Source organism: Lonchura striata, chromosome Z (assembly GCF_046129695.1).
Source record: "Lonchura striata isolate bLonStr1 chromosome Z, bLonStr1.mat, whole genome shotgun sequence".
Lineage (NCBI taxonomy): Eukaryota > Metazoa > Chordata > Aves > Passeriformes > Estrildidae > Lonchura > Lonchura striata.
In genome coordinates this window covers 3,708,490-3,735,313 of record NC_134642.1, presented here as the reverse complement: position 1 = coordinate 3,735,313, position 26,824 = coordinate 3,708,490, and the positions used below count along the sequence as shown (strand labels likewise).

At 41.4% G+C, this 26,824-nt stretch overlaps 1 protein-coding gene across 1 annotated transcript in view; it reads right to left on the bottom strand.

Moving 5' to 3' along the window:
- The window catches only part of LOC110472313 (neuronal acetylcholine receptor subunit alpha-7), a 55,868-nt gene that overhangs the window by 4,937 nt on the left and 24,107 nt on the right, over positions 1–26,824 (bottom strand). The window contains exons 3-9 of the mRNA XM_077790282.1: positions 22,110–22,154; positions 20,316–20,425; positions 17,925–18,004; positions 16,586–16,753; positions 14,715–14,909; positions 13,326–13,412; positions 1,290–1,399 (exon numbers count right to left, since the gene is read on the bottom strand). Coding sequence (XP_077646408.1) covers positions 1,290–1,399; positions 13,326–13,412; positions 14,715–14,909; positions 16,586–16,753; positions 17,925–18,004; positions 20,316–20,425; positions 22,110–22,154 — 795 coding nt within the window. The remainder of the gene's footprint in view (positions 1–1,289; positions 1,400–13,325; positions 13,413–14,714; positions 14,910–16,585; positions 16,754–17,924; positions 18,005–20,315; positions 20,426–22,109; positions 22,155–26,824) is intronic.

Sequence of the window (26,824 nt, the reverse complement as noted above, 5' to 3'; positions counted from 1 at the left end):
TGGCCATGGCTTGTAGGGTAAAGTGCCTACTTTTGTGGTGTCAGCCTCTTCCCTACACACTTGGCATTCGCTCTTTTCCTCCTGAGATCCCTCAGCCCTGTCAGCTTGTCTGGTTTATACCTTCCACAGCCTATCATCTGCACTTCCCACTAATGCTTTCCACAGTTTTTGCTTCCTGATGGCATGTTTTGTAATGTATGCCAGTTCAGCTGTCAGGCCACTGAACAAGCTTTCTCCTGAATGAGAATTTGCCACGCTTTGTTTCCAGCCAAGAAAACATGAGACTGGTAGAGAGCAAGAGCTGACTTGAAGGGCCTGTGAGGAGGACTAACATGAGCCTTTGTGTCTGGGCTCCTCAAAAAGCAATCAAATGGGTTCTGTTATACTGCTGCAGATTCTGTCCATGAAGACATCTGAAGCATGTTTTCCAGATTTGTGCCTACAGGTTTTGCCTACAAGCAGGTTCATCCAGAATCATCTGGTACCTTGAAAGTAAGAGGTTTTTTAATCATACAGCACTTTTGGGAAATAATTGAGAAATGTCAGGGTAATTGTGTAGCATGAAAAATGTGCTGAACAAGATATCAGAGGATGTTGTACAACTGGACTCCTACAAACAGGGTGCTAGATAGATGACTGTGACTATCTTCTTCTGCTTTTTTCCCTTTTCATTCTGTTAACAAAAACATACCTTGCCTATTCTAAAATCTATTAGAAAAAAGAGAGAGGGAGAAAGAACATAATTTTCTTTTAACTTGAAAATCTAAAGGAAACATTCAATTTGAAAGCCAGCTGGCATTGGTGCCAGACCTTACTGAGCTGACAAAGCCTGCTGCTGCATTAAAAAAGAGGGTCCACATGTTAATACACTGGGAAGAGATCAGATGGCAGCAGACAAATTGCCCAGTGGAGACCAGCATTTGTTTAGCACATTCTGTCAGTACTGGTGTCTGCTGGATAAGAAATTAAAGGTTTGCAAAGTAGGTGGTAAATGTGATAACTTTGTAATGACTCAACCACTCCATCATAAGGTTGAAGCCAAAGGCCAAATAGAAGAAACTATTTTTAATGCAGAATCAGAGGAACTGGTTGGGAAAGCACATTTAGTTTCCTTGTTCTTCTCCATCAATTGCAAACACAAGCATTAACTATGCTGTTTGTAACGAACTCTTCAGAGCAATGGAAAATAAATTCTGCCTCTCACCTATAACAAGTTTACTGTAGTTTGTAGATAATTTAATTTTCTTTCAGTAGTAACCTCCTGGATATTTATCACCAAAGCTGCTTACCCATTTGGGCATCTTTCCTGCTTGGGGGTCATGATGGTGAAACTGCAGAACCAGCACTGTTACCACCACAGACAGACCAACGATGACCATGATGCTAGCGAAATACTGAGCTGCAAGCAAAAGGAGGACTTGATTAAGTGGGGGGAAATACAAGAACACATAATATTCCTTGGCCATGCCCCGAGATCTGCCTTTGGAAGCACTACATGAAATCTGAATACTCTCTTTATGGTCTGTTGCAGTGGAGTATTTGAGTTGTGTATCTGTTCAGCTCCCTTCTCTCCTGTGAGGGAAGGCTTAGGACACATGGAAGATGAAAACTGTTTGGTTTTTGTCCCTGAAGAGGAGTGTAGGGCCTCACAGTAAGAGCACCTTTGTGCCTGCTGCCAGGACAGTGAGAAGCTGAGCTGACAAAACCCACTGAACACCAGCATTCCCAGTCTTCCATGATACCAGCAGAGGTGTTGGAGGGAGATGCTGTCATCATGGTGCCTCTGGATCCCTTCAAAAAGTGTCACCAATTCCCCACCTTTGCCCCACAACTGCTCCACGTGGTTAGGCATATTTCTCATTACCCTTCTTAGCTCTCAAGACCACTACTTCTAGTTCCTATGAAAGTACACTACAGCCTCCTTGAATGTTAAATTTAAATCTGCTGTGCAGGAAAAAAAACAGTATCCTGAAAGCCAGAACTGAGGCTTGAAGCCACATCTCCTAAGTGGCTGTACATCTTCCTCATGCCAGGACTGAGGGTTATGTGCTGGAGTGTAAAGCAGAATTACCCACAGGGGTATTGACATTTGAAGGCTTCAGTGGCAAAATACCAGGGAGCATTTCTGTTGGCTGACATAATGGTGCAGTGTGGGAGAGCACATCACACTGCCCCAGACTGCAGCCTCCTGCAACCCACAGCCTTCCCTCCCGCAGCTTGAAGGAAAAGAAAAAAAAAATTAAATCAAAGCTCCAAAGCACGTTTTGTTCTGCCTGTGTTTCTTAATACCAAATCCCACTATTCCAGCAGCAAAAAGCTTCAGGAGCAAAAATCTACAATAATGAGATTCTAAGGCCTTCCTGAAAACAAGGTTGCAATTGCTTCAAGAGGTATGGCTTTTCATGACAAAATGAAATATGTATCTAGATTAGAAGAACAGTCCTAAGGGTGAGATGAATTTAAAGGTCTCTGTTGCACTTATTCATAGAGAGGAGAGCCAACAAGCAGGCAGAAGCAGAGCAAACCAGGTTTCATGGAAGTTGTTACATGTGTCATGTAACAGAAACGCAGTAGTGGTGATATTGTTGGTTTAATTACTGCCATGAGTCAGTAAATAACTTCCTTAAGCTGTATGCATTTTGATACCACCAGACTTCAAAGGCTTGAAATAGTCAATTTAAAATGGCTTTAGCTAGGATTTTTCACATATCCTAGGAAAATTCGTCACTTGATTAAACTTGAAAACAACCGGATAATATCTGACTCAAGATCCTAGCCAATGATTAGCAGAGGAATTGAAGCTCCCAGTTTTTTTTATGCTGTAAACCCAAGAAGAGATGTCAGGAAAGTGCTGTATAGAAAAGCTATTAAATAGAAAACAGTTCTCTCCAGAACAGACTGGGAACCAGAGGGGAGCCAGGGACCCATAAAGAAAGATATCTTATGGTTTTGCCCGTGGTAGGCAAGGAAGAGGCTGGAGATGTGTCATCTGCATTTTGAGGGGAGGAGTAGGGTGCTCCTGCTCAAGGTACACTGAAGTCTTCATTGGAAAGTAAGGATGGAGGACATAGTGCTCAAAGTCCTGGAAATGCCCAGGGCTGCTCTAAGGCTGGATTTTGCCAATCCTGAAGAGACAACAGTGAAAGTGGAGGAAAAATATAGTAATGACTGACAGATCTACTGGTCTTTCACATCTCTAGCTGGAGACATGATAAAGGCTGTTGCCTCCTTTTGTGAGACAGTAGAACTAATAGCCATTGATCACAAAGGAATTGCTAGATCATGTGCCCATGCATCTCCTTGATTGAAAACCTGACTGTCCTTACAATCTACAACCAGGGATGGCCAAGACCCTGAGTTTATACTCAGTGACCATTCCCCTGTAAAGGAGGAAAAGGCCTCAAAACTCAGGGGCTATGTCCACAATGAAAAAAAAAAAATATGGCTCTGAAATTATATCTTCACTGACTCAGCCTTTTCTGATCTTTTCTTTTTAAGGTTTAATCCTACATGCTCTCTTCCCTGGCAGGAGAAAAACAGGAGAACTGTTGAGGAGAATTTCTGTGCTGTCCTCCATGGATCTCCTTAAAAGCATGGCCTAATCTTCCAGTCTGCTCATTTCTGTTCCTGACAGTCTTTTGCCTTTGCACCAGCAAGGTCAAACCCATCACTTGGTGACAGCTACAAGGGCTGCTGTCCCTGTTCACCTGTGAGAAGCCAATTCAGTTTTGTTATGCCTCAGCAATGGTTGTCAGAGGCGCACGGGAGGGGTTGCACAGGTGCCATGTCCAGGAGACAGCCAGGAGAAGATGGGGGGAAGCCTTGTCTCTGGGGAGACTTTGCCTGGCCACTAGTTCATGTCTCGCATGGGACAGGCAGTCAGCAAGGGAACCCAAAGGCAGAGACACTGGAATTGATGGAAAAAGGTCTCTCCCAATGGACTGCACTGAGACATCGGACTGGGCCAATGGTCTCCTGTCAGCAGGCAGACTTCAGGAGGACCTGGAGGCATAAAAAGTACATGCATCATAAGCCTCGGGGGCTCTTTGGGGTCTGTTCTATCCTTTGCCTTTTGTCTTTTTGGGGACTTCTTGAGGCTTACACTTTTTCCCTGGCCCCAGCTGACCTTTTGGCTCTCCCGCCCTTGCTGGATCTTACTCACCCTCACATCTGTCCTGCCTTTCCTGCTTAATCTGTGCATCCCTGCCTGGGCCACCTTCATCCAACCCAGCCTGCCCACCTGTGATTTTTGCCACAACCCTGTCCAGGCTTCTGGACCTCCTGTTGGATCCTCCCTCACCTCGTGTCCTGCCGCTGCAGGAGCTATCCACAGGCAGGCAGTGTGTGTAGCCCCTCGGGACATCGAGGGCACTCCCCAACCTCTGGAGATAACATCCCCTTTTTCCCTTTGTCTCCTCTCTCTCTCTCCCTCTCTCCCATTTTTCTTCCTCTTAATCTGTCTTCCCTAGCCCTCTTTAGTAGAGTAAATCCTTTTTGTTTTGTCTTTTTGTTATCAATAAATGGTTCTCAGACACAATGTTTGCCTCGTTTGGATTAATTTAGTTCCTGACCATCCATTATTAAAATAACTCTTTGCTGCTGCCCACAGTGGAATGCAACATCACCTCTGGCGTCCTCTCTGATTATGACTATGAATCGACCTTCTCCAGCAACCCAGTGAGCAGAAAAGCCTTGCTGCTGAAAGGATCAAACTACAATGCTCATGGATAATACTTCCCTTGTAGCCACAGGACTTCAATCTTCATTCATTCTACCCTAGCCCCACACTGCCCTGAATTAGCAAACTCTATTTCTGGGTCTCCACTGATGCTGCTGAGCACAGAAATAGAAAGTTCTCCTGTGAGATGGGGCACAGGAGGTGCAAGTAATGAGCTTTGGTCTCCCAAGGAATAGCCTTGGCCTAGCCATCAGACCTTTCTGGCAGTATTTTAGGAACCATCCTAAATCCTTTTTATTCACTTAGTGCTTTGAAGCTGTTGCTCTCACAAAGCCCTATGCCCATGTGTCTGTTGGCAAAGGCAAACCTGATTTTACAAGGAAGCTCAGCCCCTTTTACTTAAACTGCAGGAGGAAAATGCTTAACAACCCCCACTAAACAACCCTCTGTGTCCTACTTGTAACTCCTAGTTACTAGATTAGCTTGGAATCTCTAACAATTCCCTTCACTGTGGTGAGTATCAGAAACAGCAACCCCAGATCAGGTTGTATGTGGAAGACCAGGGATCTGGTTACTGATAATTCACCTGCCCTGGGCAGAGTTTGAGGTGTCTGACACATTCTGGAGAGGAAGTAGCTCATTTACAGTCTGCCCATGGTAGCTGCCACAGGCCAGAAAAATCCATCAGAAAACCTATGTTTGGAGCCCCTCAATATCCTGATTTACACAGCAACATTCCTCAGGGATACTGAGGTCTGTACCAGTCACTTCCAAATGCTCTTCATAGGTTTTAAAACCAGTAAGATGCTTTCTTCAGCAGAGGTGAGTGAGCAGAACAGCTGGTTTGGGCGCTTGACTGATCTTCAAGTATGAAATATTTTCTCTTGTACAATTGATTTTGTTCCTTTTCCAGAGGCATTATGTGACATACTATATGGACAGCAGTTTTAACATCTAGGAGTTGTCATTATCTGTCCCAGGTCAATCAGAAGATGATCAGGTGCCATTGTCATAACAAATATGGATCTAATAAAACCACAGATAGTCTTCTAAAAAGTCAGTGAGAACAGCTATTTATTCTTTGCAAGCATACTCTGATGTCACCTTATCAAAAGGATAGCAGTGATTTGCAGTTATAAATTTGAAGAACATTCAGTACCATTTTTGGATGTTTTGTGTCATTATCTGATGTTAGAAAAACACGTTATGATTATTTTAGAGATGTTTTGGAAGACATACTGCTGAAGTGAAACTGGATTAACTTCAAGGACTGATTAGGGACAGGGTAAACGAAACAGAATCCCTCAGATGGATGTTTCACCTTGATTTTGTAATCAGTGATATCATTATATTGTATCATATCATGCCAGCATTTATCGTCTAACCCAGATTTGTTAACACAGTAAATCACAAGAAGGACAGTGTATCTGCACTGTGACCAGTCACAGTCTTCTTGTTCCTGTCAAATACTACAGGAAAGAGGAGAGTGTTGTGATCAAGTTGGACATTGGATATCTCCCACTGGTGTTCCTATTTCTATTCTATCTTTTCAGAAAACATCAGGTTTTTCATGTTAAATGAATAACTGGGTTAGAGAGACTCTAAGTCCAGTAATTTCAGTCATTCAGGGCTGAACGCTTTCTGCTTCTTGTGAACTCAGAATGTAATATTCACTGCTCCTCCTTCTGGAAATGGCCCAGGTGAGAAATAAAGCCTGTGCAGGTTGATGAAAACCTCAGATACCAGCAGAGGGGCTTACAACCACCCTTCTTCTTTTCTCCTGTGGTAGGGACCAGGCCTGGCGCTGGGCAGATGCTGTGACAAATGTCAATGTCAGAGTTACTCAGAGACCAAAAAAATCAAAAGATAGAGGAGAAAGTCTCTTTATGACTTACTGTTGTACAAAGACAGCAGAGAAATGCATACGTGGACATATGATTATGGTACTTGTGTTTTGAAACTCTTCTCCTTCCACATGCTTTTGAAGAATAGAAATGGGAGTTTGAAAAGTAGAACCGTTCTCTTATTTCATTTGATTGTATTTTTCTGTATAGAAAAAGCATCCAAAACTCTTGGCTTTGGGAGAAGCATCACTGGTCATGGGGAATGAAACTGTAAGAACTGCCATGAATGAAAATTTCTGTTTCATGAAAGAGATTGAGCAGGGGGCTGATTCTGTCAAGGTACAAGGCAGGACCATGAAAATATATGGGATAAAAGCACTCCAAAAACTCAAATAGGGACAGAGTAAAGTGAGATGGCATCAGCTGAGAATATACTGTAAGATGACAAAAAATGTAATAGGGATTAATCTAATTTTCTCTCTAGTCAGAGCAACTAATGCCTTATGTTGATAACTCAAAACAATCTGTAACTCCTGAAGGTGACAAAGCACCAATTTCCAGTCCCATTTGCTTTATGACTAAATGTAAGAAATCACCCCAAGCACTTGCTGCAAAGTACTTAACTACAGTGCAAAGTGTTCCTACTTACTGAAATGGTGTAGGAATAGTAAAGAACAGAAAGGAGAGGACACAGCTGAAAAGTATCATCATAAAGCAGCAAGTAAGTTGTGATTTTTAAAAAAGCAGAGTATCTTAGCAAAATAAGACAGAGAAAAGCTGTTTTGCTGCTTTTGGTGATGGAGATAACTTTATTTTTTATTGTGATTAATTTGATACATCCAGCCAAAATGTCAAGCATCACATGGATGTTATAGTTCCCCTTTCAAACACTGTCTACATACCACCTTCCTGGTGTTCCAAATTTTCTGCTATAAACTCCTTTTGAAGCAAAATGCAGGCTCTTGATCCAAAATCAGTAGTGTTATTTTGGAAAGAGCTGGTAGAAAATAAGGATTTGCAGCACTTTGGAATTATTTTGGCATGGAAAACAATTAGAAATTATTAACCACTTCTCCTGTGCAAGGGAAAGCCTCAAATTGCAAGGTATAAAAAGTCTTTACCAAAGAAACAAATCATCTGACTAGCCTGATACATCTGAACATCTCATTTCAAGATTTCTCTTTTGGGCAGAAGCATGCTTAATCTGCTCTGACAAAGTATTTTGAAAGTGATACTTCCTCAGAGCATGGGCTAGGAAGAACAGAGAACTGCTAAGTCAGACCTTATTTATTGCAGCTTTGGTCTCAAGCTGAAAGAGCCCAGCCATGGGTGCTGCTGGCTGTTTTTCTGTGTGACTGTACCTTTTGTGCTGGCCAGAACTCAAAGCTTGCAGAGCTTCAGGTCAATACAAGTACAAAGAGCTGTGTGAGGCTTTCAAAGCAGCTTAGGGTCTGTCTCTGCACAGTGTCACCCTGTCCTCACAGTGGTGGGATTGCAGCGCAGGGATTGCACCCATGTGAGATGGGTGAGTGAAGTAAGTTCTGTACAGCCTGTGTCTCACTGCAGAATGGAAAAAAAGGTAATCCTGTGGCTTACTAGGGCTGGGGACTGGTGTTTTCTCAAAAACAAAACATCTGGTACTGGAAGCAGACAGGATCTCAGCAGGAGAGGGGAAGTGCAGACAGTGCCATGCAAACCTAAAAGTTTTGCCTCTCTGGAGGTGATATTGCAGGCAGGGGAAAAGAATAGTCAGGATGGTGTACTGGTTAGGGTCTTCACTGACTTGGCCTAAATTTTTCAGAGAAATGGCTTTTGACAATGTCTGACTTAACGTGGGCTGTGGATTGATCTGTTTTTCTGAAAAACTGGCTGATTTTGGTAGGAACTAAGTATTACATCAGGAGATTAATTTTTTTTTAAGTCTATGAGCTCAAACTAGCAACTTATCCTGAGGCATTATTGAAGACTTTGCTACATCAGTGCATAATTAATTTGATTCTGGTTACTGCTTTATTTGGTACCACTGGATGTGGGACCACATGACCACCAATTGTGTAATTTTAAGGAGGCTCCAGCCAAGGCATAGTAATGAAAGGAAGTTAGGAATCTGTATTGACTTTGAGGAATTTTTTCCTTGGTGACTTTTTAAGGCATAATTTCCTAGTCTTAATGATAATGTTGATTTAGGATAGAAAACACAGTTTTATGAAACAGATCAGGGATATGAAGACTTAAAGGAATACAGGCATATATCTATTGCCTAAGGAAAGAACCCATCTTTTCCTGAGAATTGGCCATATAATCATTACCAAACCAGATCCTTGTCCACTATTATTTACCTAGAATAATAGAATCATTTAGGTTTGAAAACACCTCTAATATAATTGGTTTCAACCATTCACCTAACATGGATCACCAATGTCTTTATGAAAAAAATAGTCCTTACAGTGTAGAGCTAAATACCTCTAATGTAGTTTTCAGATTAATTACTAGTTCTTTAATTTCAAAAGGCAGAACCTGATCTTGTACAAAGGCTCTAATTAAAATAACAGAATTTGTTAATAATAATATTTGTTTAATTTTGATTTATTTGCTGAACCAGGAAATCAACACACTGGGATATGGTTATGTCTTCCTATGTAATGCACTGGATAAGTTTAATAATAGGGACTGGAAGGTGCACAAAATCCACATGAAATTACTGGCATTTATAGTGCAAAACAAATCTGCATAATGATATAGGTTTTTAGAATGAGAAAAAACAATCATCTTATACCTGAGCTGTATCACACAGGCTTTATGATTTTACCCAGTGATTAGCACAGTCAGACCAGTAATTTAGTTGTGTAGCACAACTGGAGTTCTCTGCACTTCTGTACATAGTTTCACGTAATGAACTGGACTCTTGGTAAAAGTAACTTTGAAGAGAAAAATTAAAAGTAAGTAAAATCACGAGTGCAGCAAGACACACTTCCCACAAGGCATGATTAAGCTACAGTAGGAAGGGTTAGTTTAGGACACAGTTGCTGCTGTATAGCCATGATCTGAAAGTCTTTCAGGAGCTACACTCTAGAGGTTTTAAGTGCCAGGAGGGACTTCCAGTACCCTACAGAGAAAGAATTGTTGTTCACAAAGTTGACATGTGCTGGATTCTAGCCAAACAGTTGTGTTTGTAGATGTCATGGGCCTTCAACTCTTTTGATTTAAATGGTTGAGTTTTTTGCTCTGCTGAGTGATTAATGTTTCAAACAGAGACACAGACATCGTTCCCTGGTTCAGCCTTCTCCTTTCATTGGTATCTCTGTGGAAGGTCAGGATTCAACTTTTGAAATATTGTGGTGCCTTTCCTTGCATGGATGTGTGCTGTTGAAAATGTGCTGTTGAAAACTGGGCTTTGAAAAGAAATATTTCCCCTGAAAGGGAGGATGTGCTAGAGAAGGATGGAAGCTGACACGCCGCTGGGCAAGGAGCTACTGATGTGGATGCAAACCCTAAGAAAGCTGAGTGAGAGCAGGTGGCCAGCCTGTCCAACTGGAATATATGAAAGCTCTACCCTGCAGCAGGAGCAGCAGGGTCCTGGTGCTCTAAGGTACTGAGCAGCCAGCTACTGATCCCTAGGCCAAGTCTTGTCACTTTTGTCACTTGCTCTTTACAGAAAAAGTCGACCTTTTTTAACATATATTAACATGATAGTTGGTAGGCTGCTGAGAAATGGGAATTTCTCATCTGGGGAAGTTGGATGTGTGGATTAAGAGTGTCTCTGCTTTGGGTGGCTTTATAAAAAGACAGAGAATGCAATGCACGTACAAAGGAAGGGGTGGCTCACTTTGCAAAGGTACAAAAAAAGGTCCCACTTGTATCCTTCTGATTATTTAATCTGATAGGTGCTTTGTTTGTTATTAACATAATTTGAGGTTCCCCTTAACTAAGAGGTACTAACTTATGATTTCCTCATATATTCCAGATCACAAAAACTAATACTTTTTTTGGTGTCATATTAGACCAGTTCTCCTTTGCTACCTCAATAAAAATACTCCAACAGCACCTGTGATATTTTTCCATATTATTAGAGTTCAGTAGTTAAAGCTGAGGTCAGAAGGAGAAGAAAGTACAGCATGTTAGACATTAGTGACTTTGAAATAGCAAAGGCTGTGAGAGTGCAGGCAGATCCAGAAAGGTATGGATGCATGTTTATCTCTAAAAATTCAGGCCCTAAAAATATAATGCAGATTTTCAAAGAATTTGGAGTCACATTTTCAAAGTGTCTCTGCATCCACATGCATGAAGACCAGTAACAGTGACTCTTCAGCAGATCAGCAAGGAATCTTTCTACTTCAAGATCAAATTATCTGCATCCTTCACAAATCACATGCTTAGAAGATTTGTTTATTCCTGAGATCTGCTGCTAACCATGCTTATTCTTCAAAACTAGAATGAACTTTCCAAATGTACTCCTTTTCCTCATATTAATTCTGAGGATTTTAACTGAACTAGAGATCACACTGAAAAACTGTGATCATGTCCTGGCATATTCAATTCAGCAGCTAAAATATCCTCTGCGGAATTACCTGTAAGATCACTGTGAGGAAAAGATGCTATGTCACTTTGTTAGAGTAAGGATAAGGTTTTCAGAACTCAAGATAATGTAAAATGGCACAGACCAGCTTTGAGCACTTACTGAAAAAGGGCTGTTTTGGTTTGGGTGCATAAACCAAATGGATAAGCAGTCTCCCTGAAAATTTGGAGTGGAGCAAGAAGATAGGGACAAGGTTTTAAACTAGAAATATTGTGGAAGGGAAATAACAACCCAAATGTAAATGCAGAAGTAGCAGGCAAGGGTTAAATGGTATTGAGTAGTCAGTGCAGAAGTGATGGGGTTCTGGGAAGCAGAGACAGGCTATGAAATTAAAATTTGGGAGCATTATCTGATCATTATGGTTGGTGTCAGAAATGTTAAAACTCATTAATTGAGGCTGGTGTGGGAATAAAAGGCAACAGGAAGCGTTTCTATCACTACACAAACACTATGCAAACAGCTAAACAAGGCAAACACAGACTTGCTGCTGAAAGGAAGGGATGATTTAGTGACAGTGAACAGTGATAAGGTCAAGACAGTGTATCCTTTGCCTCAGTTTGCATCATCAAGGTCTCTGACAAATCTGTGTTTAGAGATGGTTTAAGGATGAGGAACACGACCAGCAATAGTTAAGGAAGGACTCATGGACTGATTATGAAATCTGAACCTGCCCAAATCCATGGGATAATGGAGAATCCTACAGGGTCATTGCAAGACCCTATAGGAGATGGAGAGAGATGTTGCATCCACTTCTCAAAAGAACAATCCAGAGAACAAGAGATTTGTCATTCTGATTCTGTCCCTGGGTAAATCAGGCAGCAAGTCCTCAGGGAACATTTCTGGACAGTTGAGGAAGAGACTGGGGAATGGGAACAGCCATCCAATGTTTAATGTGAATAAATCATGTCTGAACAACATGATTGCCTTCAATAACAAATTCAAATATTTGCAGAGAATGAGAGTGTAGTGGATATCATTTACAGCAACTTTAGAAATTCTCTGATAAGCAGAAATTGTCTGTCATTACAACATCAAGCTCCATAAAAATACATAATTATCATAGCTTTTCTTGGTACAAATCCTACCTACATCCTACAGATAGAAGACTGTGCTAGTAGAAACTGATCAGGTTAAAGCCAGTGGACTGGCCATAGGCAAGTGTACCCCTTTACAAATTCTAAATGGGATTTGTTATGTATTATACACAGCAAAGTTATGTCAACAGTAGCTCAAGGTGGCTTGTATCTCCTCCCTGCACACAAGTTTCTCTTAGAACTGTTTCTGTGTCCATTGTGTCCCAGGTGTATGCTCTGAAAGAGATTTTATTAGTTTTTTGGAGGCTCCTGTAGAGCTCAAAGCCAAGATCCCTACTGACTTTCACTAAGATGTGTAAGTTTTTTGGAGGCTTCCAGAAACTCTTGCCTATGGGTGCCATTGTCCTTACCATTGCAAGCTTATTCTCCTTCCTCAGAGTCAGGCCTAGTCTTAAAGCCTTGAAAAGAGACAATGAAGCTGTCTGAGTAAATGCTTTCTTTTTTGTCCTAACCATTACATAACTTTTTTGAGACTTTCATTATACAGTTGTGGGGTGCATCTTCCATTAGCACCTAGATATATTGTTGACTATTTTTTTCATATCTGCTGTCTAGAATGTGTACTTGAGTCATGATTTGTACTCACAGGGTCTTTCAGGTATTGCTCATTCTTTCTTACTTTGTAAAACAGGACAGATTTATTTTCTGATTGCCCCAAGGTAAAGGGGCAGTCCTATAAAAACAGAGGCTGTAATAGTGTCTGTCTGGCCCACAATCCCAAGATGATGATCTGTTCCACAGTTTTCAGTACGTATCAAAAACGCTCCAATGATATACTCGAATTTTATCTGCTGTATCCTGACTTGCTCTTCAGATTGAGAGAAGAGGGAAGGAAGGAAGGATTTGTGTAATAGCAGGGAGGTGGTATGATACAGAAGAAGAAAAATTAATTTTCTGCCGTGTTGATTCTGTGTCCTCTCAATCCTTGCAATTACCTGCTTATCTAATATTTCCATTGCCTTTTTGTAACCTTGTGTAGGTCCTTTTCATACATGCACATGGTGAAGTCCAGGCTGACATTCCTGACATTGCTGAATGCAAAACTTGAGTAACATTATCAGTCCTCAAATTGATTTTGAACTGCTCTAGAGAGGCATCATACAGGGTGCAGAAAGCAGTGAAAATCAACTTACCTATTAGTGGGACAGAGTCAGAAGTTGCAGGCATGATCTCAGCCACAAGCAGCATGAATACAGTCAGGGAAAGAAGGACAGTAATACCTGGAGGGAGTGAACATATTTGGGAAGAATGAGGAAAATGAACTCTGCAGCTGCTCCTCTGATGTCTTTGCTATTAAATATAGCATTGTCCTGATATACAGCTAAGCTGAACCCATGACTTCATGTCTGTCAATGAAGATTAGAACGTCCACAAAGTGCGAATGTTTTTAGATGCAACTCTATCTGCTCTCTTTTCACTTTTCTCTAATACACACAACCCATTTCTTCTCTCAAAGTAATGGAGAAATCTTTTTTGCTGAGTGAAATGAAGCTTGCAAAACTGGTGAACTACAGTGCTTTTCCAAAACATTGCACAAAGCCCAAATGGTTGTTAAGGGCTAGGAGAGACTTGCACAGACAGCAGCCTAGGTTTTTCTATCACATATTATATAACACCCCTCAAAGACATGCAGTCTGTTTTAAAATAAGCTCTTTATTCTATCTGGAAAGGCTGTTGCTAAACCTAACCATCCTGATCCCGAGAAATCAAAAGGTCAATGCATGAACATTAGCTCCTATTTCTATGTCAGCATTGTACTTCTGCTCAAATAACTCTTTTCTGTATCCCCATCCTATATTTCATAGACAGCAATTGTACCCCTGACAGCCTGTATTTTTTGCTTCTTGTAAGGCATGCTGCTCAGATACCTTTTTTTTTTAACCACAAAAGCCCCACTGAGGATGCTTCATATGATTTAGAAGTCTCTGTCCTGAGTCAGAATCATGCACAATTAACTCTTAAGATGTCATCTGGCTCAATCTGGTGTATTTACAGCTCTTCCCTATCTCCTCTTGGAAGGAGACCCTTCCCATTTTTATCTACACACACAACCAACAGTAAATCTCATTTAGCCCTTCCATGGCTGTGTTCACAGGGGACACATAGCTAGGTGTTTTGGGAGCTAATTTTGAAGGTGGAAATCCAGTGCCAAGCTGCTGCTCTTCACAGCCCTTCACTCTTTGTTTCCTAGTATGTTCCATCTGAAAAAAGAGTCAATGAGCTGTAAAATGCATTGAGATGTACTAAAGTACATAACAACAGGCATGACAGAATATTATCACTGTCGCCTGTGCCAGCAACAAGTTCAGCTTCCTCTCAGTCCACAAGATATTATATATGTAGCAGAGGATGTGTAAATGCTATACAGAAAGCTGTTGTCCTTGTTCCTGTAACCAAAAGAAGTAAGTACTTCTATTGCTCTTCTACTGAAATCTTTCTTCTTCAAGCACCATGTGCCAGGAGGTATTTATTTTCCTATTTTGTAGGATGCTTATAAAACAAATGAATATTTTAGCACTTACCTAAAGAAATCTTCTCCCCTGAATCAGCTGGCAAAAGGAATACAAGCAGTGCTAAGCCAGATATGAGAACACAGGGAATGAGTAAGTTCAAGCCGTAGTAGAGGGTGCGGCGACGCATGGTGATGGTGTACGTCACATCTGGGTATGGCTCTTTGCAGCATTCATAGTACATCTCATTCCTCTTCCCTGGGACACCTACAGAAGGGTGATCAGAACAGTGGAGAGAGGTGCTGGACTGCCAGTTATCTCCCTGGACTGGACTAAGTTTATGAAAAATGTGTGTCATCTCTGCTATTCTTGGTCCACCCTCTGTGTTTTCTAGGGTTTACTCTCATGCCTTCTGAGTCATTCAAACCTAGCTTAGTTAATAAAGCTAATCTGAGGCAGAACAAAACAGTCCTGGGCATCACAACCTCAACAATGTGCATTCTGCCTTTCTACATTCCGTGAATGGCAACATTCTGTTGATATGATATTCACTAGCACATGCAGCAGATTTTCTGCGTGACAAGTGCCACTGCTTCTTACTTTTCTGTGATCCTCTATACATATTTGCTCTTTTTTTTTTTTTTTTGTCAGAAAGAACAAACAGGCTTACTTTTCAAAAAGGTTGCCAAGTTAAGCTCAAAGTCTGTCATATCTGAAGTTAAAAGACATAGCTGTCCAATACAGATGTACTGCAGGATTGCCCATGATGGTCCCACTACAGAAGATTGCCTGACATGCTGCATAATGGGGACTGCAAGAGCATTGAAATGTCAAGAGAGCTGGAAGAAGTCAGTACCTTGTACCTTTCATGCCAAAATTCCTCACTTCTCTTTTGTTTCTGTGGACATGATAGATGATATGACAATGTGTGCATTTTGGCAGAGGCTCAGCAAAGTTTTTTTAAATTATATAGCCATGGCTTGCCTGAGGTGCTATTTAATGCTTTTGCTGTATGAGTTAAATAGGTCCCTGTTTTGTTCTCTCCAGTCAGGGTTTAAGGCAGATAAACCGCAAACTCTTAATCAGATATGCAAAGTTATTGGGCAAAAATACCCACTTTAAAGCTCTGAAATAGCTGGTCTTCAGAAAGACTTCACTATGGAGTCTTCTGGCTTCTCATAAAACTGAATATAATTTCTCAGGTTCCCTGAATGGTAAAAAATACTGCATGCAGCTGGGCCCAGTTCTGATTTCCTTGTCTGTATATCCAGACCAGAAGATAAAATGTATTTTTTGTAACCTCTCTTTGCAGTTGTCTAAGTTCCATCAATTTCTGTAACACTGCTTGTGACTTACAGCTATATAAATTAGTTCATAATAACTTACTAGAAGTTTTCTGAATAACTAGTTCTGGACATAAGTTATTTTGAAACTGCAGGTATCTTCCAAAGCATAGAAGAGAGACATACTAATTTTGTATTTTATGAACTGGTAGACTGATTCTTTTCTGGGTGAGAAAGATCCATTTACATAAAAATGTTGCTGAAATACTTTCTACACCGATCAATTTTGCTGATGTATTAGAGTAAATGTGATAGTAGTGTTCCATGCACCTACATGAGACACATCCAAGTTTAGTACTGAAAAAATGCTCAGATGTGTTAGGACTAATAGTTTATGTAGTTCATTTATGTAGTCAGTGGCAGGCACTTGCTTCAGAACTGTGTTTTCAGACACAGTTCAATGAACATTGCTGAAAGGCTGTCTCTGATATGGAATTTTTTTTCCTATTTTTTTACTTCTTCTTAGATCTATATTTTTAATATCTGTATTCCATGTCCAATTGATTGATTATTTCTACATATTGGAAGTTTGTCTTTGAAAATTAGACTACTGAAAATATGTAGGTTGGTTATTGACAATTTGTAGGTTGGCCAATTTACCCACTAAATCCCATTCTCCATTTGAGATGTAGTTGGAAATATCAGCCTCGAGCATCTGCAGGTCTATCAACCAGCCACTGTGAGTCCAGGAGCCAAACTTCAAATCACACTTCTGCACATCAAAGGGGAACCAGCGGACATCAATGTAACATGTGCTCTTCAAAATGCCTGTAGATAGAAATCAGTCACGATCAAGTATGTGCAGGGTGCATTTCATCTTACCCTTATCAGTCTCTGATTGTGAGCAAGTTTCTTCTGCAAAAATTCTGTCTGATACAGGCATGGGGTAGCCAAACAAGTACTGCAGGTGTACTGTCATGAGTGGAACAACCTCCCTTCCTCCACTAGTGAAGATCTCTCTCACTGCATCCTTGAGGTAGGTTGCCTGGGACACTGTGGCCATCCAGGAGCAGTCCAGCCTGTTTTCCAGAGCCAACTGGCCCTGGCAGATTATAGGCAATATTTCTTGGTCTGGCAGCAGCAAAGAGCACATCCCAGGAACTTACTGTGCTGTGATCAGCTCTTTGAAAGGAGCTCCTAGACAGGCCATGCCTCGATTCCATAGTCCTTTGAAAACACATTGTTGTCTGAAACCTTGTTCAGGGCCGGCCTTTATCATCTGTGTGGTAACTGAGCCTTGAATTTAACTCTGAATGTTAAATTCATGTTCTGGGATGCTTTAAGGGGTCTAATGGGTAAGGAACAACAGAGGAGCACCCATCAGGGAAGTCATTGCTGATCCCCACTGGGCCCTGTGGACCTGCTTGGGGACAGTGCTATGCTATCACACAAAGTTTGAGAATTTTTTGTCCACCACAGTGAGCAACTGTGGAATAGCCTGTTCTCTGGTCAGTCCTGGATGCTGGACCATGCAGACATGGAATCAGCAACACAGATTTAAAAGAGACTGAGACTAGGGCCCAGCTGGCTGAGACCAATCCCTGTTTGTCTTTTCACCTGGATTTTTAGCCTCAGCCTGGCAAGAAGGGCTTCAATGCTGAGAAAGTTCTACTCTTGGGGTCACCTCTGCTCACACACCTCTCCACACAACAGAGACCTAGCTGGACTGCACATGAAACATGATGACATGGTGCACAACACCTTAGGTGGGACTGTGGATGTTCTGAGCAAACTGCTCAAGAGAACATTTTACTACTTAATAAAGTGTAAATACTTACACTTAAGATAATGGACTTAATTTTTCTTAGTGGGTCTGTCCCATTATTAGACTGGTTGCAAAATTTCCACAGATGGCTTTTAAACACCTTGGTTTCATTCATGAAGGAAATCTTCTTGAAATTACTTGATTAAAAGTAAACAAACACTCTCTGTGCCCTACCTGGAGGAATATATTGGCAGGATCCAGAGTAGTTCACCAGCACATTTGTATGAAATGTCGCATCAAATCTTTCATCTGCACTGTAACACAGTACAAACAAAACAGAGCAAAATAAAGAAAAAAGCAAGCTGATGTGTGAGTAAAGATGTAACTGTCAACATAGAAATAGCATTTTGGCTGAATTAAGTTACCACATGAAGTATCTACCCTTGATAAATATCTCAGTTCCTCCTAGTTACTGTCAGCCTGCGCCTGGGCAGGCTGCTTGCACGCTACAATGATCTCAAAGAAGTGAGAGGCAGAGTGTTGCATGTCTCAGAAAAAAGGCAGAAGGAAAAGAAGCAAAAGTGTCACATTAGCTGTATCCAAAAACTGGGCGGTTGGGACAACAAGGTTTTTCTAGGGCACCTGTCAAAATGAGGCAACTCACCACATAAATCACGTCATCTGTTACCTTACCCAGGTATCTGTTGTAACAGATGCGTTGTAGCTGCAATGGTGGTCTGACATAACAATTGTGCAGTCTCCCAAGATGCAGAGAGGACAGAGTTTGCTTCTAGCATTGGAAGAAACCACTGGGGAGAAGTTATTTTAGCAGCTTGTAGGAGGAGATTCATTGAAACTCCAATAGCAAAAGGAACCAAGAAAAGAGAATTTCTTTACTATTACAACAATTCTGAGAAAAGTAAAGGGGTAATGAGCCAAACGAGGACACAGTTCTTCAAAGAAGCAGGTCTGGGGGCTTGTTCTAGAGGGTCTCTTAGGAAGACATTAACCACAGAGGAATCCCCTGGCTTGTAGAGCCTTTCCTGTAGTGGCTATGTGTAGGTCTATATTGCATGGCTACACCATCCTACATACCCTGTCTTTCAACCAGATTTAAAAAGTTCAGAGCCTCCATTACTCTTCTGATCTGCTCTTTATCCATGTAATTGTCCCCAGCACAAAAAGGGGATGACACTGAAAAGCCTAAGTCTATAATGAGTGATAATTATCTAAGACATAAAAGACAACAAAAAGAGGTTTTATAAGTAGAAAGGAACAAGGAAAAGAGGAAAGGAATGGAAAAAAACAGCAGGGTGCAGAGACCTGCAGTATCCTGTATGCCGTGTGCCTCACTCTTTGCATCTCATTCTCACACAGTGGCAGGAGCCCATGGCAGAACAGGGGATGAAAAGGTTAAGAAAATGTAGATAAGACAAATTCTACTCAGCAGAGCTGATGAAATTTACTCTTGAGAACTGAAAGGACTGACTGAAATACCCTCTGAAGCATTAACAATTATCTGTGGGAGCTTGTGGAGAAGAGGGAAGGGCACGGCGAATTAGGGGAGATCAAAGAGAATTCTGACTTCTTTTAAAGGTGAAATTATAGACACATCAGCCTAACTTCAAAGAAAATGGGGTGAAACATCTGGCACAGATTTGTGAAGGGCCAACTGCATCAAATCAATCTAATTTTCTTACTAAGAGGAGGCTGGTATCTATCTGAATTTCAGCATGTTTTTATAAACTATAGTAATATGGACGAAGCTGTATGCCTGCTTTTTAGATATTGAAAAGGAATAAAGAGACAGTAAGAGGCAAAGAAGAACACAAAGAGGTAAAGAAGAACACTTAAACTATCTCGGTGTCTCCAGGCCTCCTTTGGATATCTTGTAGTGAGGGTTTGGAATGGAATACAGATCATGGTGAACTCTGGAAACTGACAAATGAAATTTAATCTATGTAATTAGAAAGTATTACCCTGAAAACTGTCAGAGAAAAACATAACAGGGAAAATCTAGTAAGATAGCAGAGCTGAATTACAACATCTGGGGTTTGCATTAGATCAAAAAATAAGTCCAGAATTAAGATATTATTAGAGAAAACCCCAAATCCCCTTGTCCTGAAAAGCATTAAGGAAACAGCTGTCTAGAAAGTTTCCACTTCATTCAACACTGCAGCAATGCTGTCTAGAGAGCTAGACTCATCTCTGTAGAGGGAAAAACAGATTAGAGAATGTTCAGAGTAGAAGGAGAATGACAGAGAAGTTTATAAAATATGTGATAACAAAAGTGAGATGAAAATCCATTTGTTTACTTCAATCAGAAGCACTATGACACATACAGGACAGTAGTTCTCCTGCAGATATGGTCATTTTGAAGAGACTGTCATAGCTTTCTCTCTGTGTTCACTGAGAAAAAGTTAAAGAAGACATCTGTGGAACTACAGCAAGGAAGAATAGACTGGCTATTAGAAAAATCTGTTAGCTGATGCTTGCTTGTTCTTGTTACTCTTTAAGAGTAAGACCAAATCCATAGAGGGCAAAAGGCCCATAGTATCAGTGAAGCATGGCTTATTTTCAGCACATATTTCTAGTCTCCTACCAGCCATTTCACATCTTGCTTACCTGTTATACAGAAGAATGTCTGGTACCCAAATCTGGTCAGCAGGAAATCTCAAGTTCTGCACTCCTGGGTATTCATATTGATCCCAAGACAAGTAAACATCAACCCAGGACTGTTGACAAACACATACATCAGATTATATGAGCTTTTAAAAGTCCTCAAAGTCTTTTTAATATTAATGGAACAGAATCGATTTTGTCAATAGCAATAGCCACAGTATGATAATAGTTAAATGCTTAGTTTTCATTATTAAGAAAGGCTGGCATATATAGAAGAAATAATAATGTGACTACTGAAGACAGTGTTTAACTCTTCATCTTGTGGCCAGAAGTCAGGCCTCCCAAACATTTCCTGGTGGGCTGTCAGAACCACTGGCAGTAGAAACCTCCATGAGGTCTGCAGGTTTTGAAGTGAAGTGGTTTTTGAGGACTATGGTCTGAGACTCTCCGTTGGGTGGAAATAATTTAATCAGTTACAAAGGTTGGGTGACTCTTTTATTAACCACCTTGCTATGAGAGGTAGGCAAATGAACTTTATATGCCAAGGGGTTGTTTCTGATCCCTCCTCCTCCACCTCAACACAGTTAATTCGAGAAAGGTGCAGGAACAGCTTTTGGGAAGAACCTTCTGACTTTCAATGAAGCTCAGTGGGAGGCTTGCAAGGGAAACCTTAACAAGTAGAACATCTCTGTGGAACATCTGAACCTGTGGAACATCTCTGCAAGGCACAGGACACCCACAGGCTCTGACCTAACAATCCTGTAGTCATATAGGTTTGTCTGGTTAGTTTTTGCCATATAAAAATGCTCATTTCTGCTGCAAATCCCAGCAGGTAGCTGAGGAAGAAACAGCCTGCTCAGCTAAACATATTAATATGAGATAGTGTTTGGATGTGAGAATCAAAGTGGAATTAGTTTAATCATTCAAGTCTCCCACTGTTTTTTCCTTCAAGAACCGTTTTTTTCCTGACCACAAACCCTTAAGGAGGTCTGTTTGTGCAGCATAAAAAACCACTGTATTCCTCACCACAGGCAGCCAGGCAGACCTGATAGGAAATTCTGTCTGCAAAGGAGGTCCCTTTCCCTAGTGAAGGTCAGTTTTGCTTATTCTGTGTGAGCATAAAGGTGAATCCTCAGCTGGAGCAGGTTGCAGAAGAGGGAGGAGGGATGTTTATTTATGTTTATGTAAAGCATGAGGGAAGTCAATATCCCAGGGTGCTGCCAGCAGCAAAGCAGCATCAGGCCCTCTGTGGTCCCTGGAGTATCCACCACCCCCTATGAGTAGTCTGCATGTGGTCTAGTGACCACTTCTGTGCTCAGGGACAGATGCCCTGGCTCCCAATTTCAGGCAGAGATGGGATTTTTCCAGAAGTGGCAATTGCAGGTGCCTGTCTTACTGGGTGTTTGGCTCATTCGTAAGTCCCCATCACTGGGGGAGAGGCCTTGAGCCCCTTGGAGAGGGCCTTGAGCCCCTTGAAGATTCTCTTCTTAGCTATGACTCTTCTTAGCTTAGTCTCTTAGCTCTGGACTCTGTTATTAGATCACTACATCCACTGGCAAAACAATGCAGTTGGTTTCCATGCTCAAAAGGTCAACAGGTCTGTCCAAAGGATTAGTGTAGTCTCCTGAATTTAATTTTCAATTCTAAAAGGAGCACTAGGGAAATTTTAAAGGACTCAAAATGTCTCCTTGTATTGCATTATACATAGGCTATAAAATAGCAGTCTTGCTTTTCTGCTAAGAAATTTCATTTTGTAGTTTTCAAATTAGGGTTTCTTTACTGACAGAGGTTACTCACCATCTGCAGCCAAGCATTGGTGATCAACACCTGATTCTTCTCGTCCTTTGAACAAAAGAGGGTAGAAGAGAAAAAACAGGAAAAAAAGGATTAGAGATGGAAGAGTATTTGTTTCTTTTAGAGAATACAGAGTTCTGGGGTGCATAAACCAAACTCCATGGAGTAGATTGTGAGCTCACTGGAGCACCACTATTTGGCCCAGACAATAGTGGCTCTTTTTCTTATCCTTTAAACCACAGACTCCCTGTGTTTATCATAACTGATCAACAATAGAAAGGAAAGTAAGAGATGATTTCTCTTATTTTTCTGGGGATGAACTCTTTACCAAGTTTTACCTTCTAGCTACTTGCTCAAAACAAGATGTTCTCCAGTACCACACTGCATATCATAGTTGGAGAGATTTTATGTTGTATTTGCTGCCACTGCAAAGCAATGGTGAAATAATGCTGGAAGTGCTGTCCTTTTCAAGTGTCATTGCTATGTAACTTAGCTCTGGCTGAAGGAAAGAAAAGGCTGGCCTTGGGCAGAAGTTATCACTTGGCTAAAAGGACACAAATGCTGAGTGAGAGGGAGCTCACACAACACCTGCACACAGAACAGGAATCTGCAGGTTCATTCCTGCATGCAGAGGCCATGGGGAAGAGTCTCTTATAACAGAAACAAAGATGCTCTCACCACAGAGCTGGTGCCCAAGTTTTTGGGGAGTCACAAGGTGCCCGGTTTTTTGCAGTTACTCTATAGGTGCAGGATGCTGTGCCCTGGGGATGTAGAAGCAGGGCTGCAGAGTCAGTGTGGAGCAGACACACAGGTACACACACATTACCACAGCCCTGCACGTCCCAGGAGCTGAGGCTGTGCTGCTCAGGGGAACTGGCTCACTGTATGCCCAGCTGTCCCATGTGTGTCCATGCCCTAGGAAGCTTACGTGTTTGTCTGCAGTGTTTCAGGTGGGAGATATTGCAATTGCAAGTTGCTTGGTAGGCATTTAAAACATACAGAGAGATCCCCAGACATGCATGCCCTCTCTGGTCATGTCCTTATTGCAGTACTTAGTCTCTAATAAGGTAGAAAAACCTAAACTCCCTTATTCACAAATAATGAGGTCCACTTGAGGTCTGCTACATTTATTCTGTCTTTCCTCCCCTCCTCCCTTCCTGAACCTTGTCTGTATCATGATCTCCGCTTCTTATATTTGGATTGTGGAGCTCCAGAAATACCACAACTTAGAAAGGGACACATTATTCACCTGAAGGATTCCTGATTACTTTGGCACTGTGGCAAGAGTTGGGCTCTGCAACCAGGTTCTTGTCTCCAGGAAAGGGAAACTTCAGACATGAAACAGGTCTTTTCAACAGTGATCCACACAAAACTGTCTATCACACTACCTCCTCTTGAGTCCCTTTTAAACCTGACTGCATTGCTTCTGCTGCTGTGAGATGCCACACAAAAATCAGATGTGATTTTATATTGTTATACTGATCATACATTTCCCTTTCTCCTCTCTGCTGCTCCAGCAAATGTATTCTCTCTATCCAAACTACAACGCACCTCCAGAGGCCTGGTCTTTCTGCACCCCCTTTTGTTCCCTTGGTTGCTGTGGTTGAAGCAACTGTAAGAAAATCTGCAGAAAAATAAGAAAAGCACTAGGCTTGTTGAGACAAGTTTTTTAGATGCTGAAGGATTCAAAAACCATCTTGAAAAATAAAATTCTAATGTAAAGAATAACCCCAGAGCTGGTAATTGATAGAGTCATCAGAGCGATCTGTATCCACTGACTTGTAAAATGAAAACAACCCAGAAACACAGTGGTTTGTGTCCCAGGGATCATCCGCCCATTCCTGGCCACCAATGACTTCTGAAGCGTCCTGTAGGGCTGGCCATCTGAATTGAGCACCAAGTACTAACAATATTTTGTGTTGTTAGCCAAATAATGATTTATACTTGTAAGCTGTGCATGTCCTCCTAACAAAGACTTTCTGTGTAGTGTTAAAAGAGCTTGAACAACATGATTAAAAAGCTGCTCAACAACAATCAGCCAATGTCATTGCTGTACAAAACTAAGGATTTTCCCCATCCGCACTGAAACCTACAGGGAAGGGGAAGAGGGAACATTTCTCATGTTGTCATCTACATATGTAAACCTCATAGGAATGCATTAAAGTCCAATGTACATCTGTGAGGCTAAAAGTTTCCAGAATATGCAGATGCCTTCCATCAAGAGCCTTTCATATGTGATTTACAAGGAACTAATTTTTTTCTGGCACAGTAAGTTTATACTTGACAGCTTGCAAAGGAAGATACTCGGGCTGACTTCTGTATTGCACAAAACAGTTTGTTCTACTTACCTGTTTATCTGTGTGTCAGATACTAATGATTTGGCTAATCAGCTTTGATTCCAAACAATTAATCAGACAGGTATTTCATCTAGCATTATATTTACTGTCTTGGGTCTGCTTTGCCTGCTTTTCACAGAGCTTAGATATGTTTTGTAGTCAAAAGCAAAACTTACAGTTTTGAATTCTCAAATGCTTATCTAGAGAGTGACAATGGTCTTCCTTGTCTGATGTTTACATAGCAGCAAAACTACAAGGTCTAACTAGGGCTTTGTGCTGCTTATGTCTGTCTTAGCTCGGGTGAAAAAAAAATCACTTCAGGATGTTTTCTTGGCCATTCAGGGGCTTTTCCTATCCTTGCCTTCATGCTGCTGAGCTCTTAAATGGCATCTGATATTTTGGAAAAACACAGAAAATGCTTCTATATGGTCAACAGATACAGCCTGATGGGTCCTTCTCATTGCACAACAGAACAAAACATTTTTCAAAAAAGGATCTGAGTTTTCCAGAAGTACCTGGTTTGCAGAAGCAGCAAAGCTGACTTTACACTGGGCAGGCATTTGTCCAGGTGTATCTCTCCTGCTAAATCCCTTCTAGAGAAGGACCCTGAGGAACCAAGGAAAAAGTGCCTGCTGGGGCTGCCAAGGAGATGAGGGCCATGGGAACCTTGAGTTTGAGTCCACCCCCTGTTAGAGTGAGAGGCATTTCAGAGCTGAGGTGTTTATGGAGCTTTCCATCTTTGTGGTGGCCTACTGAGCCACGTAGCTTTGTATTCTCTAAGGAAATACTTTGGCCTTTGCAGTGGGCTGGTTACCTTGCCTTTGCAGAGCTGCAGAAGAATTACAGCTCCTGACGTCTTCATCATGACCTGTGTGCTGTATGCACCTCTCTAATACCTAGGAAAAGGTATTTTAAAATACAGAAGGGACTGTATTTTTCTGTTACATGGACACTCACAAACAACCTGGAGAACGTGTGTGCTTTACTCTGTCTCAGGAGATCACTGGTCACTCAACTTTGCCTGAGTGAAAAGGTAATTATTGAGTTTGGAAGTGCTGGAGGCAGCTCCCTCATTCTGTGTCACTGGTTTATGCAGACGAGTTTAAAGGTTAGTTAAGAGAATGCCTTTCCTTCCAGGAGAAAACTTGAATAATCTATCACACTGCTTTTTCTGTTCAAGATTCCTGTCAGCCTTGATGATGACCTTCCCCCTGCACTGGCCAGTTCTCAGCTCCCATCTTTTTGTTCAGTAAAGCATTAAAAGCAGCCCTGCAGAGATTCTGGGTGAGACTGAAAATTATTGGCTCCCAGAGGTGCTTTTCCATCATTCCCCTGGCAGTTCTCCTGGTTTGCAAATGCTCAGCTCAGACAAATAATTTTGTTTCTAGTATTTAAAAATGCTGGAAAAGCTGTGGTCACTAGTGAGTGCAACACTTGTTCTCTAAATCCTTCCTGTATTTATCTGGGTCATTTTCTCCCCTTTCTATCTCTAGCCTGACTCCAGTTAATCCTCTGCCCTGGATATCTGCTTATTCCTACAGCCACCTTTGACCCATGTGAAGTGACAGTTTGGTTTGTTCTGGTGCACATGCTGTGACATGTGAATGTTTTAGTTCAGTTTTCTTTTCCCTGCCCTAAATTCAAAGCTTACAATGTATACACATCTGCCTGCATTGTGCACCATTGCCTGTCGACAGATTCTCCCTTGCCAAGTCAACAACTAAATAAAATATAATTGCCCTTATACATATAATTACCTGGGTCATATCACCTGGACAAAAAAACCCAAAGCCCTTCCTGGTCCAGTAGTCAAATCATATGATTACATGCCATCTATATAGCAAGGCATTCGTTACCAGGTGATCAGCAGGAGTCATTAATTCTTGCCCTCTCACAGAGCAACAGAAGTGGGAGTTGAATCAGCCACTGAATTATTTCAAGATAATGATCAGGAAAGTCCCTAACTGAGCAGGTAACTCTCAGTAGTCATGTGCAACTACTTTGATACTACTTCAGGTAATCTTAAATATTTTTTCCCAATGTTTTTGTACCTGAAGATGAGAAGGGAAACAGTTAAGTGACATGAAAATATTGACATGGAGACTTGGAAAGTTTTATTAGCAGAGACAGTGATCTTTGAGTGGGATCTTATTCAAAATATCCACAGGAATTGATCAAGATTTCAAATGCTTGTATGCTCAATCTACAACTGCACAGGCACTCCTTTCCATTGCTGAGCCACCAATCTGTCCACAATTTTCAGCTGATTATCTAAAACTCGGCTCAAATGCAGTGAATGGTTGAAGGCTCACAGAAGCAGTAATTTTGAGGAGTGCCCAGGTTGCTCTGGGAACACTGAAGTATTGCTGGACAGCCTCTGTA